We start from the raw sequence: 16,277 nt of genomic DNA, 5'->3' as shown, positions 1-16,277 counted from the left end.
GCCTCTGTCTCCTGAGTGCTGGGAAAATAGGCCTGCGCCTCCACCGCCCGACCTTCTTTTTTCTTTCTATTGTTACATCTCAGCTTTTCTTTTTCCTTAAAAATACTTTCCTTCTAGAATTCTGTGAATCTGGTTTGGACTTGTTTGTGGTAACTAGCTGTGTTCTATAATGATGTTCGTGAGAAGCTATGGTGTCTTCTTCTCACTACTGACTAGAGCTGGGAGTTTCTGACAGAAAGAACAGATCAAAGCTCTTACCAACTCAGCATACTTCTTGAATAAAAAATCAAGCTTTTCTTCGGCTGTTTGCAGCTTGTTCAGATTTTGCATTAGCAAGTTAGCTTCTTTGCCTTGAAAAAAAATGTAAAGAATCAGTGTTCACCTTGTAGTAGGATGGTAGGAGTTGGTATTTCCAACTGATCACTTGCAAATTAGGATCAGCCTTCTGCAAATTAGGACTAGTCTCAGTCAAACCACTAACTTTCCTGAGCCTCCAATACCATTTTCCCTTCCTATAAGAAAGTATAACCCCTGCCTTTCAGAGTGAGGATTAGATCATATGATGCAGGGTCAAATTCATGGTAGAACTTCAATACATGTTTGCCAAAACAGTATTCCTCATATTCCCCATTACTCCCCCTTGTGTATCCTTAATATTTTAAAGGTAAGTGTGTAACAACACTGACTTTATGAAATGATAAATTACCCATTTCCTACGTCAATTAATAAAAAAGAAACAGAAAAGCTAATTAGAGTTTCTGGTGAAGAAGAAACAGCCAGTGTCAGTACATGATGTTGGGAACTTCAGTCCAAGCAGAGTCTGTTTATCTTCTGTTGTCTTGGTACGTTACGTTGAACCAGTCCTCCCTGCTAAGCCTATTCATCAGGCTTGGGTGGGAATAACTCTAGCCATATTGCCTACCAGAGAATAAAAACCAACATATAAGGGGGAAAGAAGCAAACCTCAGAGATGTTTCCCAGGTAGGTGTGTGTGTGTGTGTGTGTGTGTGTGTGTGTGTATGTGTGTGTGCGCGCATGCGTGCATGTGTGATCTGTGACTTTAGTCTCCCCCTGCAGTGGTTTCTTCTACGCAGACCCTAATCTCTGCTGGCAGCTTCATTTTTTTCTCCCAAGTTGGACATCAAGCTACATTTTAAAACTCATATGTTCCTGATTATTTAACAGAGAGATTTAGGCTCTCCCCTGCCTTCTTCCTTCTGCTCCTTTAGTCTCGCCTCTCTGTGGTGCTAGTTAACCATCTGGCCGGTATCAGGAGGGATGTCTGGGATTCTTGGGCCTCCATTTACTACTAATCACATTTTTGTCTGCCATCCCGCCGAGGCATAGGATTTTTTCCCTTCCTCCCCTCTCTGCGACAGCCCCTCTGTCTACTCACATTAAAGGAGGTCAGGCCAACGAGGAGAGCCCATGTTTACTGATACAAACCTGCTGAAGAATGTGAGCAACTTTGCAAACTTTTCCCTAAGAACTGACATTCCCCTTGGGCTAGAATACTTGTTTTCATCCTGGAGAATTAGGATGGTCTTCAAAAGACAGGGTATGAGACACACATGTATACAAATATGTTCATTGTTTACTCATGACTCAATTCTAGTGGACACCTTATATTCTTATTCATCAAATATGGCAAGCTCACATGTGGTTACAAAATTTTAGGTCTAGAAGGATCTTCAAAGACATCCAGGCTAGCCAATTTAATTTTCTAGATGAAATATCCACGACCCAGAAAACACCAACAATCCATGATTAGTCCTGGCCTTGCAAAGACTTTAATCCAAGGTGGCTTGTTCTAAGATTTCACTTGGAATTTTGGTGGTTGAGAAATCTAGTGAAACGAAGGGGAACGTCCTTAGAAGAAAATGACCTCATTCCTAATGTTCAGTCTCTCTTGGCTCAGGGAGTCAGTTCAGATCTGAGACTGGCCTAAGACAGGAGAGAAGGTGGCTGTGAGCAGGGCTGCACTTAGCTCCTGGCTCCCCAAAGCCCCTGGACTTGTGCTGCCCTTTGCAGCTGATGATCACTGATGCTTGCCCCTGATGGGCATGGACTTCAGCTGCCCCTCTGGCAGCTTGGGTGATCCGCCCTGGTCAAACCATCATTTCACCCTTGGCTTCAGAGCCATGAATGTATGCATGCTAAGGTGGCTCTCCTGGGCCATTTTTACCTACTAAAGGCAAGGAAATGCTCTGTTTCTCTGGTGAGGGCCAGAATCTAGCATAGTGCTTGGTCCATGGCAAATGCTCAATAACACTAATAGTGTAGCAAAATAAAGTCAGCCAGCACACAGGCATCAGACAAATCAAATGACATTGTCCTGATTAAGTAGAAGAAGGTAAACCTTTCCCCTTACCTGGAGATTTAATACGTGGGAACACTTCTCATGGTGAGCATTAACATTATGGAGCAACGTTATTGCTTATTGGAAGAGCAAAGGGTTTGTATCTTTAGGTTATAATTTCTATAGCTGTACACAGAGCATTTTGTTGTTCTTGTTGTATAATCTTCGTGTTAACTGAGACCCCATTCTGCTCTAGTAATCTATCATTTTGTATAGATGTCTGTCTATCATATGTTGGGGCAGCCGACCAATCCCTTGTTTGAGGGGCATGGCCAACCCAGGGGCGGAAGATACCTTTAAAAGAACCGGATTTGGGGTAGGCCATCCCTTTTTTCCCTTTTCCTCTTGGTTCACATAAGTTTATCCCATTTTTCTCCTTTTATTAAAACTGATTTATTCTAAAAGGACTATTTTTGGTTATTTCAAATCTCGGCCGCATCATCTGGCGCCCAACGTGGGGCTCCGCTTCCTCCCGAACCCCAGCCTTGTGCTCCCGGGGCCTACACCCACCGCTTCCCCTGCTGGCCCGCTGCTCCCGCGGGTCAGGCCGTTGCCGCCAACGCGGAAGAACTCCGGCTCGTGCAGCTTTTACAGAGATTCAACGTTGATTTTAATTTAGCGGATCATCCGCGCACAGTTTTTTCCCCCCTAGGAGCTGCCCCAGCTCCCCGGTCTGAGCCACGCCAAATGTCGGGCCACCCTCCCCCTCCTGCTATAGCGCAATCGGCCCCGATCCACATCCCTCCGCTGCTGCCGCTGTGGAACCGCAAGAGAGGAGCCGGCCAAACCTCCGCCATCTCTGCTGGAGAGATGGTCCCAAGTTCGAACCCCGGGACCTTGCTCATATCAGCACCAGGCACTTAACAGGCTGAGCTATCACCTAGCTTGCCCCAACAATTATACCCGTGTATCAATACACTTTCAAACATTGTTCCCAGCCTCAAAAGAAAATTCAAGAAACTAGAGAGAGGTGTATGCAGAACCCATCAAAGATGTTCGCTTTTAAACTTGCATGGGTTCTGTGGGACTGGAGTGCTGTGTAGGACACTCGTAGAGGAGAGGAAAGACAGATGCACTCAAACTCTAAGAGAGCTGTTACTGCATTGTCATGGAAACAGAGGCAAATGTTGACTTATTAGACAATAGGAAAACCTCGCTTTACTCGACGTTTTATCAGGTGGGCATCATCTGCCTTCTCCTGAATATACCATTCCGATGGAAGCCTCCTTTCTCCCTGTAAAAGCGAAGGAAGGCATGCAGTGAGCACGTGACTACCGCAAAGCAGAATGCTCTTTGTTGGGAAGCTGTACGGAAGTTGAACACCTGTGCAAGGAGAACCGCGCTGTGGCATTTGGCTGCGACCGCTGGCACAGTTGTCTTGGAGCATGCAAAAAAGACATTTATAAAAAAAATCATTTCTGGCCAGTCATTTGGAAAAGGAATTAAAAACCTTAACTTTTAGACAGTTGAAGCAGCTGTAGAAATGTGAGCTAGGCTTTTTCTCAATTACAGGGATACTCACTTATACTAAATGTCACGAGTGCTTGCCTAGAGTTAACGTATCCCTAAACTTATGTTTTTCCTCTTCCAATGGATTTTCTTTATTTTATTTTTGGTGGAGGGGATAAAATTTGTTCTTGTGTACTTGCTTGGACAATTCTGTATTTCCTTCTTGTCCATCTATAATGGATGAGTGTGTCCTCTTTCAATGTTACACCCAGAGTCACATTTTAATGTTAATTTTTGCCCTCCTATTAATACAACTGAAAAATTAGTAAGTGTTAGAGAATTTCTAAACATTAATAGAGATCTCTTCGGGAAAATACACATCGAGCCAGGAGACCTAAGTTTTAGAACAGTACTTTCATCAACAAGTTGAGCAACTTTATGGCCTCAGTTTCCCTGAATATAAAATTAAATTAGTGAGTTGACTAAATGGATTCTGAACCTAGTCTTTAAGGTTTGGTGACTCCACAAATGACATAGCTTTAGCCATTTATAGTCTGGTATAAATAGCAATGAAGGCCAAATGACAGCATTGTTTGAATCATGTTGTCATCCTAGGACTTTGAACTGTTGATCTACGTTTTACATTAGTACCCTTACCCCCACTGTCGCCTCTCATAGTAACAGTGTTTGACTGCTGAGCTTGGTTTTAATGCCCCAATCAATTTTGGCAGATCTACTCTGCTGTGTTTTCTAGCCGCAGCAGCCTCCTTTACGTTGACATTTTGTGCCTCTGGAATTTTAGTGACCGCGTCAGGGTTGCACCTGCAACTTCACGCTTTCACTCACTCAGAGAACAGACCTGGATTTCTCATGGGGTCAGCTGGTGACGTGCTCACACTACTACTAATCATGGTAAAGTTCAGAGAGAGTAATAAAGTGTCACATGCACACCGTCTCCTGTGCTCAGAAGACAGAGTCGTTTCACTCGAGACTTCTTGAGCCCTGGCTCTGTTTCTCCAACTCCTCTCTCTCCTCGATTCTGACCCAAGTTTCAGCTTCTCTGTAAACCAACTCCTCCATCTCTGAGTCCCACCCATTCCTCTTCTCCTTGAATTCCATTGGGCTCTCATCTTTCCCTCAAGAACATTCAGAATTCATATCAAAGCTGCGGGTTGTTGTCCTCTCAGACTATATATAAACCAACCAGAAATGGATCAGACCATCTGGGGCATGTGTGTGTGTGTGTGTGTGTGTGTGTGTGTGTGTGAGTGAGACTATCTTCTGTGGAAGATGAGGAGAAGTGAATGAGTAGCTGAAGATGTTACAGTACAGAGTTAACAGTGTCCTGCTTATGGGTTGCTCAGTGTGCGTATTGAAACTTACCTGTAGAAGGTGAAGGTGAGTGAAATATTCCACAGCAAACCTGTTTCTCTGGCATTATTTAGAACTATTACTCAGAGAAATGATTGCTTTCTGCAGTCACAGGGATGCCTCTGAGAAGTTTTCTTTTATAAAAAAAAAAAAACAGTTACAAGTGTCTACTTTGGTAAATGGCATATGCATACAAAGTCTTATCTTGTTTGGCAACCTCCTCCTGCCCAGGGAAGTTTTTTTTTTTTTTCCCCAGGAAGAAGCCCACAGCCAGAACTTTATTACTTGAAGGTTGGAAGAAACAGTTTCTGAGGCCAGAGCCCCCTTTTCTCCCACAACCTGCTTCCTGCCGAGTTGTCACGGTGCCCTGGGCTGGCTTTATGCACACCAGTTCTGAACTGCTGTGCACGGCAGAGTTTTGGCAGGTTCTGAATTTGATTTAAACACACAGCGAAGTTTGTAGACAATATTGCAGTGCCATGTAATTAACCAGTAGCCGAGGAGTTTCCTAAAGCCACTCGTAGGCAGCTAAGTTGGAAGTGGTGATTTTGTGTGTAGGCTTGTCTGAAAATGTTGTTATCACTAGGGGCATAGCTGAGACTGTACTGTGTGCAGTAGAATATGTTAATGGTGCAGAGTAGGAGAGCACAGAAAGGCCATCAGCCCACACACGCTGAGAGTTGGCCTCGGATGCACAAACAGAAACTCTAGCCAGATACACTGGGCTGGAGCTTGCTAATTTGTAGAGAGTGGCAGGAAAAAAAAGGGTGTAATATTTTTTTTCTCACTCTGAAAAACTGTCCTAATTATTTGGTGATTATAAGTATTATACAGATTTATAAAATAATTCATGGGAGAGAATGTAAACGCTTCATTTGGTGGTCTTTAATTCTCCCTTATTTTCTTCATATTTTGTCCCTTAGTATAGCACACACACACAAGTCCCTGTACAAATGGTTTAGGATGATACGCACAATAGTTCAGGAACAATTTGGGTCCTTAGTGTGACAGCGCCAAGAGGCACATCCCAGATGATCTGTGAAAAAATTGCTCTTTAACACCGAAAGACATTATAATGATCCCCAGTGTTCTAGAGTGAGTCAGTCTTGCATTTTTGGAATATGAAAATATATTAAATGTTGTGATTTTTATGTATGTGTGTATGGGGGGGGGGTCAGGTGTATCACTGGAAGGTGTCATTTAACCCTTGCGGAAATCCTTCTCATGGTGAGTTTTATGTACACAGTGGCTCCCTACTCAAGTGTCGAATACTGGGGTTTAGAGCTAGAACTCTGTTACTGGAGTGTGTGGCGTGTGACCGAAGTGCTGACCCAATGTCCTTGGTATTTTACTCTGTCGTGCCATACAAATGAATGAGATGTGCCTGCTCCCCTTGAGAACCCACCCACAGAGGCAGTCACTAGTGGGGACAGACTGAGGGAGTGTCCTCTGTATAATAATGTGTTTTCAGCCATAGCTACAAAGTTAGCATTCTTTCCCTTCATCACAGTTATTGTTGGTGCTACCATCCCCTCATGCTCTTCAAAACCATTCTCACCTCTGCCTGTTTCTGCTGCACAACAGTTCATGCGTGTGCTTTTCTCGCTGTACCGAGAGACTCTTAACCAAATCATCTCTGTCTGTGCTCCCAGCTCAGTGTGTCATAATCCGGGTATTAAATAGTCATGAGACTAATGAATGGATGAGCGCAGGTAAGTGTCTTCTGCTATTCTTGGCAAAAGTAACCATATTTTTTTTTGTGATGTGTGCTTAATCAAAAATATTTTATAGTAAGTGATCGAATTGACCATTATTTTATCAACAAGCATCCCTATTTGTTATATTTTGCTTATTTACTAGGTTTGCTTTAAATTTCCCATTCATTTATTCATTCTTGTAGCAAGTGTCTATTGAGTCTTTAATATGTCATCTCCCATCTTATAGCACAGGCGTCCAGTGATGCTCGAAACACACACACACACACATTGTTCTTAAGACTGAAAATAATTCACATAGGAATTAGATACATTAACCAAACACTGTCCCCAAAAATGTATAATTCACAATGCTGCTTAGTACTGTGGAAAGAGGACACATGGTACAGTGCAGACCCAAAGAAGTTACAGCTTTAGAACTGGACTAAGAAACCAGTTGGTTATGAGCTAAGTGGTAAGCAGGGGTTCTATGCTCCAAATGCCAGAAGGGTGGCAGTGCAAAGTGAACAGAAGTTTCTAGGTAGAACGTGCACAGGCCTTTGAAGAAAGGAACAAGGAAGTTCAGAGAGCCAAAATGGGAGACGAGAATGGCTGTCGTAGTGGTGGGGTCAGGACAGAATGATAAAGAAAGAGAGGCTGGGGATACTGTGAGATGAGGTGAAGCTGAAACTGCTTAGGGCTAGACCAGTTTAAGGGACTAAAAATGTCTTAAGAATTTTGGATTTCTAAGAGCAATGCGAAGCCATGTGGGTAGAGTAGATGGGCATCGTGGTAAACTTTTACTTAGGGACAAATACAGCCCCCAATGAGGGTGTTCTATGAATCCAAATTTATTAGGTATAGATCCTAGTGAAGTTAAAGCAAATGGAATAGCTAAGAGAAAAGCCATGTATTAGAAGATAATACTTGCCTAATCCTTTTAGGGCCTTCTTTTCCAGCTTCTGCTCTTTATTGCTGGCAGCCTCCTTGGCTGTGGCTGCGTCTTCAGAAGCAGTGGGTTCCCTGTCTGCCCCTTCAGAGGTTTCTTCACAGTCCCCAACCTCATTGTCCAGTGCCTCTGTGTTTTCGGGCTGCTCCTTAGTTTCCACGCTGCCCTCTTTCCCCGTGGGACTGGCAGCCGATCCATACATGCTTATGATGTCTTCCAGTTGTTGGTTCAACTCTTCAGAGATGTCTCGGGTTCCCTTCTCAGGGTGGACACTTGTCTCCTCGGGTGCCCCGAGTGCGGTTGAGGGCTGCTGGCCAGCTTGCTTTTCCAGGCCATTTTGAGTGAGTGATGAGCTGTCTCCTGCAGGTTTTGGCTCTTCAGCTGAGAGCTGCTTAGGGTGATTAGTCTCCATATGGGAGTGGTATCTGGTGGGGAGCACAGTTAGGTTTTATGTAATGAACCCACTTACAGATTAATGATAAAGGTATCTCTCAGATAGGTACCAACTAATTTTAGTATCTATTGCAGAAAAAAATGAACTTTTATATGCCACTGACACTAAAAATCAAGTCACGTTACTGCCACATTTTGAGTTTAATCTTCACATTTTGGGAGTATTTCTAATTGCTGAAATCATCTGAGTTAACTCATGGTATTGTTTTTTGTATGGATATATTTGTTAATTTGAATCAAGATTTTCATGTGTAGACTTCACAGTCCTCAGAAGTATAGACATTCTCTATATAAGTGTGTATATAGGCATACTCTTTCAAAGCTAAAATATTTACTACAAGAACCATTGTGCTTACTTAAAATCATTCATAATAATTATATTTCTAAGGTAATTTTAATCTTTAAGTACAAATTTAATTTGGGTATTTGCATACTTTAATATGAATACATTATTAGGTAAAAAAATCACTTTTCTTGTATTTTCCTGATAATGAGGACCGTGCAATTATCAAGGAGTGAAAACATTTTTTTTGAGCTTCAGACTAGCATTATTTTTTAATTAAAATGGGGAATGAGGGGTTATATAAATAATCCAATACTATGGAAGAATGTTGGTGCTTATAAGTATATTTTCATGTGTATATATGTGCATGAGTATGGTGCATACATACACACGTGTGTGCACAGGTGGAGGACAGAGGAGGATGTCAGGTGTCCTGCTATACCACTCTCCACCCTGTTCCTTTGAGACAGCGTCTCTCGCTGAACCCGGCACTAGGCCCGTGTTAACTTCCTATCATTGTTCCTAGCAGCACTGCGATTACAGGCGCATCTGCCTACATCTGGGTTTTTACATGGTTGTTAGGGTCTGAACCCAAATCCTTATGCTTGTAGGGTAAGTACTCTTACCCATTGAGCCATCTCTCCAACCCACTTTTATTACTAGTTCCTTAAATTTTTCTATATTGTTCTAACTCCTAAAATTGACTTTATTCTAGAAGAAAAGAGATTACAGTTTTCTAAGTCATAGAGTTTTAGGAAAGGGTAAGAATTTTAAGAAAAAAAAACAATGTATAATAAACAGAAAGATCAACTAGAGAAATAATTCAAATACAAAACGGGTTCAAACCAGGCGTAGTGGGTTATGCCTGTTATCCTACATGGAGGAAGATCAAACGTTCAAGATCATCCTCAGCTATATAGTGAGTCCCAGGCCTGCCTCAGCTTATGATCCTGTCTTCCTTCTCCTCCTCCTCCTCCTCCTCCTCATCATCATCATCATTATCATCATCATCTTCTTCTTCAGCATCAGCAACAACAATACTCAGATATAATACAGATTCTGGGAAATATGGAGCAATATAATACACTGCATTAAAGAACCCAGGCTTTGCTCTTACCACTTCGAGGGGTATATAGATTTGGCTTAGGTTTTTTTTAAAATTCTGTTTGCAAATAGAATTTAAGAGCGATGCTGCTAATTTGCAGCCTAAAACTACGGCAAAACCCTCAAGCCTCACAGGTTTTGCTGTGTTGGCATGAAAGTGAAAACAAAAACATGCTATTCTCCAAACGGCCCAGCTTCCTTGTCCCACTTTTAGAGTAGTAGGTGTCCGAATGCATGAACGCCAAGAGAGTGGAAAAGCCAGCGCGCAGACGCTGCCACCCACCTGTGGTGCTCACCCAGCCTTCGCTGACTTGGACGGAAGGTCACTAGTTTTACGTCGTCAACATCTTATCACATAATGTGGCAACGTCTCCCCCACGCCAGGCAGTGTGTATCCAGACCTCTCCTTACCACGCTGCCATCTATATATAACTCCTGCCTCTCCCAAGCGCAAAGAAAGCTGCATGTCACCTGCCGTCCAGCCAGAAGTTATTTTAAGCTCTTCTAAAATGAGCCTGACATTTACCCTCCTCCCTGTAGTCAAAAGAACAGTGACTAAGTCAGACTGAGCACAGGGAACAGTCACCGGTTTGAACCCGGATGTGAGCTGGTATGTGGAGGGGAGATTATTGTTGGATGAAATCTAAAGTCAAGTCAACTTCAAGGCAGCTCTTTCAAACAGTCCCTAGGCATTTTCCTGTGAGTAGGCTTCGTGAAAGCGTTTGCATGGTCCATTCACCCCACCCATTAGTTTTTCTTTTTTTATACTTAGGTCCATGGATATTTTTTTTAAATTCCTGTTCTATGTTAATTGACGTGTGTGTGTGTGTGTGTGTGTGTGTGTGTGTAGCACCGGGGGTCAATTCCAGGACCTCAAATGCTCAACTTTTGTGTTATATCCCCAAAACCCAATTTTTCTTTTCAAACAGAGTAACCTTCCCCGCCCCAGGACAATTTACTGACTAAACACAGTTCCAGAACAAATTAATAAGAAGGAAAAACAAATACGAATAAAACCAAGAGCTTTAAATGATCCCTTTTATATAGTAATTTGTTTTCTAGCAAAGAAATTTGTCTTTTCCCAGCATTGTTGGTTCTAGGGCCCTCCCTGTGAAGAGAAATGTTTCCCCCGTCCTAGGCTAGGCCCCCTGCAGCTGCTCACACACACCGTCTCTTCCTGATCCATGTGTTGTCTTTAGAAGTTGAACAATGGCAAACCCTTCCACCGTTCCCAACAAACTACAGGCTGAACCTAGCAGGGCTTTGCGGGAGTGTCTGCCACACTTACCAGAAGGAAGGGAGCTAAGCAGGAAGAGAAAAGAGAGGAAAGAAGTGGCAGAGAGTCAGGGCAGCGGCAGCAGGAACAGGCAGCAGGGCTGTGCTCTTACAGGGAGCAAGACACTGCACACACACACACACACACACACACACACACGCCCACAAAAGGAGGGGGTGGGGAAGGGAACATCCCATGAGGCAGCAAGACAGAAGTCAGCCCACGCTTCATTGGGTATCGCCAGGGAAATATCCTTTCAAAGAAAAGCAGCTGGTGGACTGTGACCTTCTCCATGGTCAGTCCTCTTGAAAATTCAAGCCCAGATGAGTGGCCTCCTGGGGCGATTTCCCACCACTGTTTCTTTTGGATAAACTGGGGTTTGTTTGTTTGTTTTGTTCTTGGTCTATCTCCAGTGTGGTTTATGATTCAGTCCCTGTCCCGTGGGCTGGACTAGTTAGTGTCAGGTTTCTTTCAAGAATCACTGAAGATGAAATGCGCACAGCACCCAGAGGCGACAGAGACACTGCTTCTGATGCCACCGCTCCCTTGCTGTCACTATTGTTTTGCAAAGTTTGAAACACACATTTGGCTGGCTGTTTTGGAATTGTGGTTCAGGTAGACTTCACAAGTGTGGCAACTGGTGTGTATAACGCTGACATTTCCATGAGCCCACTCACCCTAAAAACACCTTGCTCAGGCCTGGAGGCGGAGGTAGGTGGTTCTCTGTGAGTTCAAGGCTAGCCTGGTCTACATGGTGAGTTCCTGGACAGCCGGAGGTATGTAGTACGATCCTGTCTGAAAGAAACGAGCCTTCCTCCTAAGTCACAGCCATTACCAGGTTTCTCGAATTTTCTGGAGAATGTATTCCCATGCTTTACTAAAGCAGACATTTTTTTTTCCTGTCAGTTTTTGCTCTGGGAATAATCTCTAAGAATACAGTCACCCCAAAAGATGTCCATGTCCTCGTGGGGCAGCTCACGAATCTCTTACTGGACATGAGAAAGGGACTTGCAGGTGTGATTAAGTATTGTGAGATTGAGAATCATCTAGAATTATCTGAGCAGGCCCTGAGTCCTTATACATGAATCAGGTAGACTGAGAATCAAAACGACACCTTTGTTGATCTAAGTGGTGGGGAGCAGGGTGTGTGTGTGTGATGGAGTGAGTTCCTGAGCCAAGGAACATAGATGCCTTAGAATCTGGGAAAGGCAAGCAAACAAGATTCTCTCCAGCCTCGGGGGAGATGCAGTCCTGCTGACAGCTTGACTTCAGACCCCGTGAGACTCACTTTGGACTTTCAACCTCTAGAACTGTAAAGTAGTAAGTTCGTGTTGTTTTAAAGCTCCCACTGCGGTGCAGATTGTAAAAAAAAAAAAAAAAAAAAAAAAGAACAAAATGAAGCTAATGCATTCCACTCTCAAGTGCTTCCCTGCTTTCCTCTGAGCTCAGGGTGACGCAAGTCGCAGAAAAGGTCACCAGGCTTTCAAGGACGCAGAGGAGAACCAGCCTGACAAGGGGAAGCTGTGCAAAGACTTTGCAGTGACAAAGGCAACCAAGCCGATGAAAGGGAATCTCTTCTCCTGTAATTTCGTGGGTAATTGGTAAACAGCACAGGTCAGGAGACAGTACATCCTGGATTGGCACAGTCAACCCAATCAGGTCTCTGAGTAAACTCAAATGGCAAATCAAAACTAATCAAATTTAAATAAGGTGCAGATTCTTTACACATAATAGCACTGAAACTAGTTGGAAAAAGAAATCTAATGATAGAACTGTATTATTACGTTATTGTGTGTATCAGTATGTTCTAATATGAAAACAGGAATATCTTTCTTATAGTTGTTCTAAAATATTAATTTTCGAATATGTATTGCTTTAAAATTTCACAAACTGAATCACAGAGTGACTCAACTCTCTCTAAAGAATTTTACGTAGGATTTGGGCACTGTTAAACACAGTTAAGATTAATTCCCTAGATTTTTATTATAAACATCCTTTGATTATTTTAAATGGTATTTTACATGACAGGTGTGGGCCATTCAACTGCTTGCTTGATTGACAGCTGACATATTCTCTTGCCCTATGTGACTGCCTGGGTAGAGATCATCCCAGGTCCCCCCCCCCCCCCCCCCCCCGCGGAACTTCTTTGGCCCTCCAGGTATAGGCAAACTTCTCTGTCTCTCTAGCTAGATCCCAAATAACCACATAGAGACTCTAATTATAAACGTTCAACCTTATTTTACTAACTAGCTATTACAATTAAATTAACCCATATTTCTTATCTAAGTTCTACCATGTAGCTCAGTTCCCTTTTTCAGTATGGCATCTCATCTTGGCGTCTCTCCGTGTTTCCTGGCGATTCTGCCCTTCTTCTTCATCTCCACATTCTCTCCCTGTAAGCAAGTCCCACCTAACCTCTTCTTGCCTGGTTTATTGGCCATTTAGCTTTTTAAACTAAACCAGTGAGAGCAGCGCATCTTCACAGATTGTTCCACAAGATCCAGCAATCACATGACTTCAGTTTCAAGAACCATTGCAATCATGACTGCAACTGAAGCCAACAAGGCCTGCTGGGGAGAACATGCTCCAGCTATGGCCTCTTTCTGCACAGCTTGTACCAGCTTTGGAAGACTATAGATAACGAGGCTAGACAAACCTTAGTGAACTGGGCAACTTCTCCTGCATCTGAGCCCCTCCAGGATTTTTAAAAGACTGCTTTTTAAGTCTGGGTAGCTTCCGCCCCTCTCTGTCACCTGGTATTACAATGTGAGGACTGATAAAGACTTTGCTTGAGTGTGTCTTTGCCTACATGGGATCTTTATCAAAAATAGAATAGGCTGGGATGGCTACACAAGACATCAGGTTCTCAGTTATTCTAGCTCTGGTAGCAGCAGCGTTGGTATGGAGGCCACTAAGAATTCCAGAGCTAAGAGCCTTGATGCCCAAAACTCTGGACTATATCTGTAGGAGGGCTGCAGAAAGAGTTCAGAGGGACCAAGGACAGAATCTGCAAGAGACAGAATCTTCAAGGATAGAATTTGCAAGGACATTAAGGACAGCAGGGAAGTTTTGCCATGATTTCATTGGACAGATATGTGCCCCTGCTCACTATTCTGTTTGTAGTTCCTCTAAGGAGACATTGGGAGGATGGCCTTTGGGAAGTCATTAGACAATTTGGATAGAGACCATATAATTTCAGTTGGGAATCCCCCTCTACAGGGATTTGGAGGAACCATCCCTTCCCTCGTGTGAGACTACAGCAACAAGATGGCTTTGAGTCCTCCCCAGATGTGGGATCTGTCTACATGTTCATCTTAGGCTGCCAAGTCTACTGAACTGTAGGAACTCATGATGTCCTGTAGTATGAGCTAAGTAGATGAGGGGAAAACAGCAGCTATATGATAACTATTCCAAATATCGAGAATAGGTTTATATGTTTTCAAACTTCACAAAAGTGTGGTTCATAAGAATCCAGCTGTGGCCCAGAATTTTGCATAGGCTAATAAATGAAGGTAAGTTAATACTTTTTTGTTTATTGTGAAATTAACCTCAAGAGTTTATACATTAAAGAGTGATTGAAAGGAGTACATTAGTTTTCAAAATTAACAGTTTAATTTTATGCAAATATAGGCAAATAGGTATACCACCAAATGTTGCAAAGCTTGTCACAGGAAACAAGGAATTTTGTGTCTTCATACTCCTCCTCCAGCCTAACTATACCCTCCAGAGGCAGAGATAGCAAATTGTTGTAGATATTTCCTGCAGGACTTACTTTTTCATTTGAAGTACAATGCATACATGGTCCCCCGTTGATATTCTTAGGTGCTTGGTTTCCTAACATTTTCCCCATACCAAACTCTGCAGATGTTCAAGGCCCTTATATAAAATGGCATCGGTTATACATGTATTATGATATATTCTCCTGTGTGTTTTAAGTCATGTCTGGGTTATTTCTCATATTTACCCAGTAGAATACACTTGACATGCAAATGGTTGTTATAGTGTATTATCTAGACAAGAGGAAAATATCAGACTGTACATGTTTGATACAGGTGCTTAGTTTTCTCTTCACCTGAGGTGTTGAGAGCCTTGTGTAAGCACCCTTTACTAGAGTCCACACTTCCAGCCTGCAGGCACATTTAAATGTCTTTGATCTGTAAGAGATTGATTCACAGAGTCTGGAACTGGCAAAGGCAGAACACTAATTGTATTGCGGCCAACTGTCAATATTTGACATTATCTTTTGTGTTCCCATAATAATAAAGATGTTTATTACTTATACTCTCTTCTTGTTCATTTCCCCCCAAAACATCGAATCTCAGTTCTTGATTCATCTTCTGTGTTTCCAGTACTGCAAGGGGGAAATAGACACATACTCCCATCTCTAAACAAGAAGCTATCACAACTAACATTCACTTGCAATGGAAAAATTAGTTTTTTCTAACGGAGTCTCATTGGGTATACAAACCATGCTTAAGGGCAGGCTCCAAGCCCAGTAGTAAAGTGCCAAGGCCAAACAAACTCAATGGTATTTGCAGACTTTTTGTCTCAAGTGGCTTTTTTGTTGTTATTGTTAGTTTTTGCCTTACTGGCCTTTTACTTGTATTCCGATTTTGTATTTTATGGATTTGGAGTTTTTGTTAGTTTGTTTTGTGTGTGTGTGTGTGTGTGTTTGTGTGTGCGTGCGCACATGTGGTGTGGTGTGTTTTAGTGGTTCATTGGGGGTTTTTGTTTGCCTGTTGTTTTCTAAAGAGAAAGAGTGTGGACTTGGGTGGGTGGGGAGGTTCTAGGAGGAGTCGTGGGAGGAGAAATCATGATCTGAATACAGTGTATGAAAATTTTGCTGTTGTTGTTTTTTAAGACAGCGTTTCTCTGTGTAGCTCAGTAGACCAGTCTGGCCTTGAAACTCAGAGCTCCGCCTGCCTCTGCCTCCCGAGTGTTTGGGATTAAAGGCGTGCGCCACCATCGCCCATCCGAAAACCTTTATTTTCAATGAAAGAATGAAGTGTTATTTTCTGCTAAATGAGGGTGGTGGTGTGGCCAAGCTTCCATTCTTGTGCATTCCATTTCCCCTGAAGTTAGTTTTGCCTTTTCTTCTTTTATTTTCTTTTCCTTTTTCTACCTCCCAACTTCTCCTCTTGCCTCCATTCCTTCTTCTCTTTGTCTTTTGACAGAGTATAGCTTGGACTTGCTATTCTCCTCGTCTCTGCCTCCCAAGCCCTGGGATCCTAAGTGCACCACCACACCTGCTATGTTTGTTTACTTAATATGGGGGCTTCTCTGCCTTCCCCAACTGCACAAGAGCCCTGTGAATTATATAATTCCCCCAGGATCAAAAA

The 16,277-nt window shown here is 42.9% G+C and overlaps 1 protein-coding gene across 1 annotated transcript in view; it reads right to left on the bottom strand.

The window, feature by feature from the left end:
• Positions 1-11,050, bottom strand: part of Txlnb (taxilin beta) — a 41,378-nt gene extending 30,328 nt beyond the window's left edge. Inside the window, exons 1-3 of the mRNA XM_038340137.1 lie at positions 10,951-11,050; positions 7,805-8,247; positions 259-350 (exon numbers count right to left, since the gene is read on the bottom strand). Of these exons, the coding sequence (XP_038196065.1) occupies positions 259-350; positions 7,805-8,234 (522 nt within the window). The 5' untranslated portion in view covers positions 8,235-8,247; positions 10,951-11,050. The remainder of the gene's footprint in view (positions 1-258; positions 351-7,804; positions 8,248-10,950) is intronic.
• Positions 11,051-16,277: the final 5,227 nt, after the last annotated feature.

The sequence above is a fragment of the Arvicola amphibius genome, chromosome 8, assembly GCF_903992535.2.
Source record: "Arvicola amphibius chromosome 8, mArvAmp1.2, whole genome shotgun sequence".
Lineage (NCBI taxonomy): Eukaryota > Metazoa > Chordata > Mammalia > Rodentia > Cricetidae > Arvicola > Arvicola amphibius.
The sequence above is the reverse complement of the archived record's forward strand: the minus strand, read 5'-3'. Positions and strand labels throughout refer to the sequence as shown.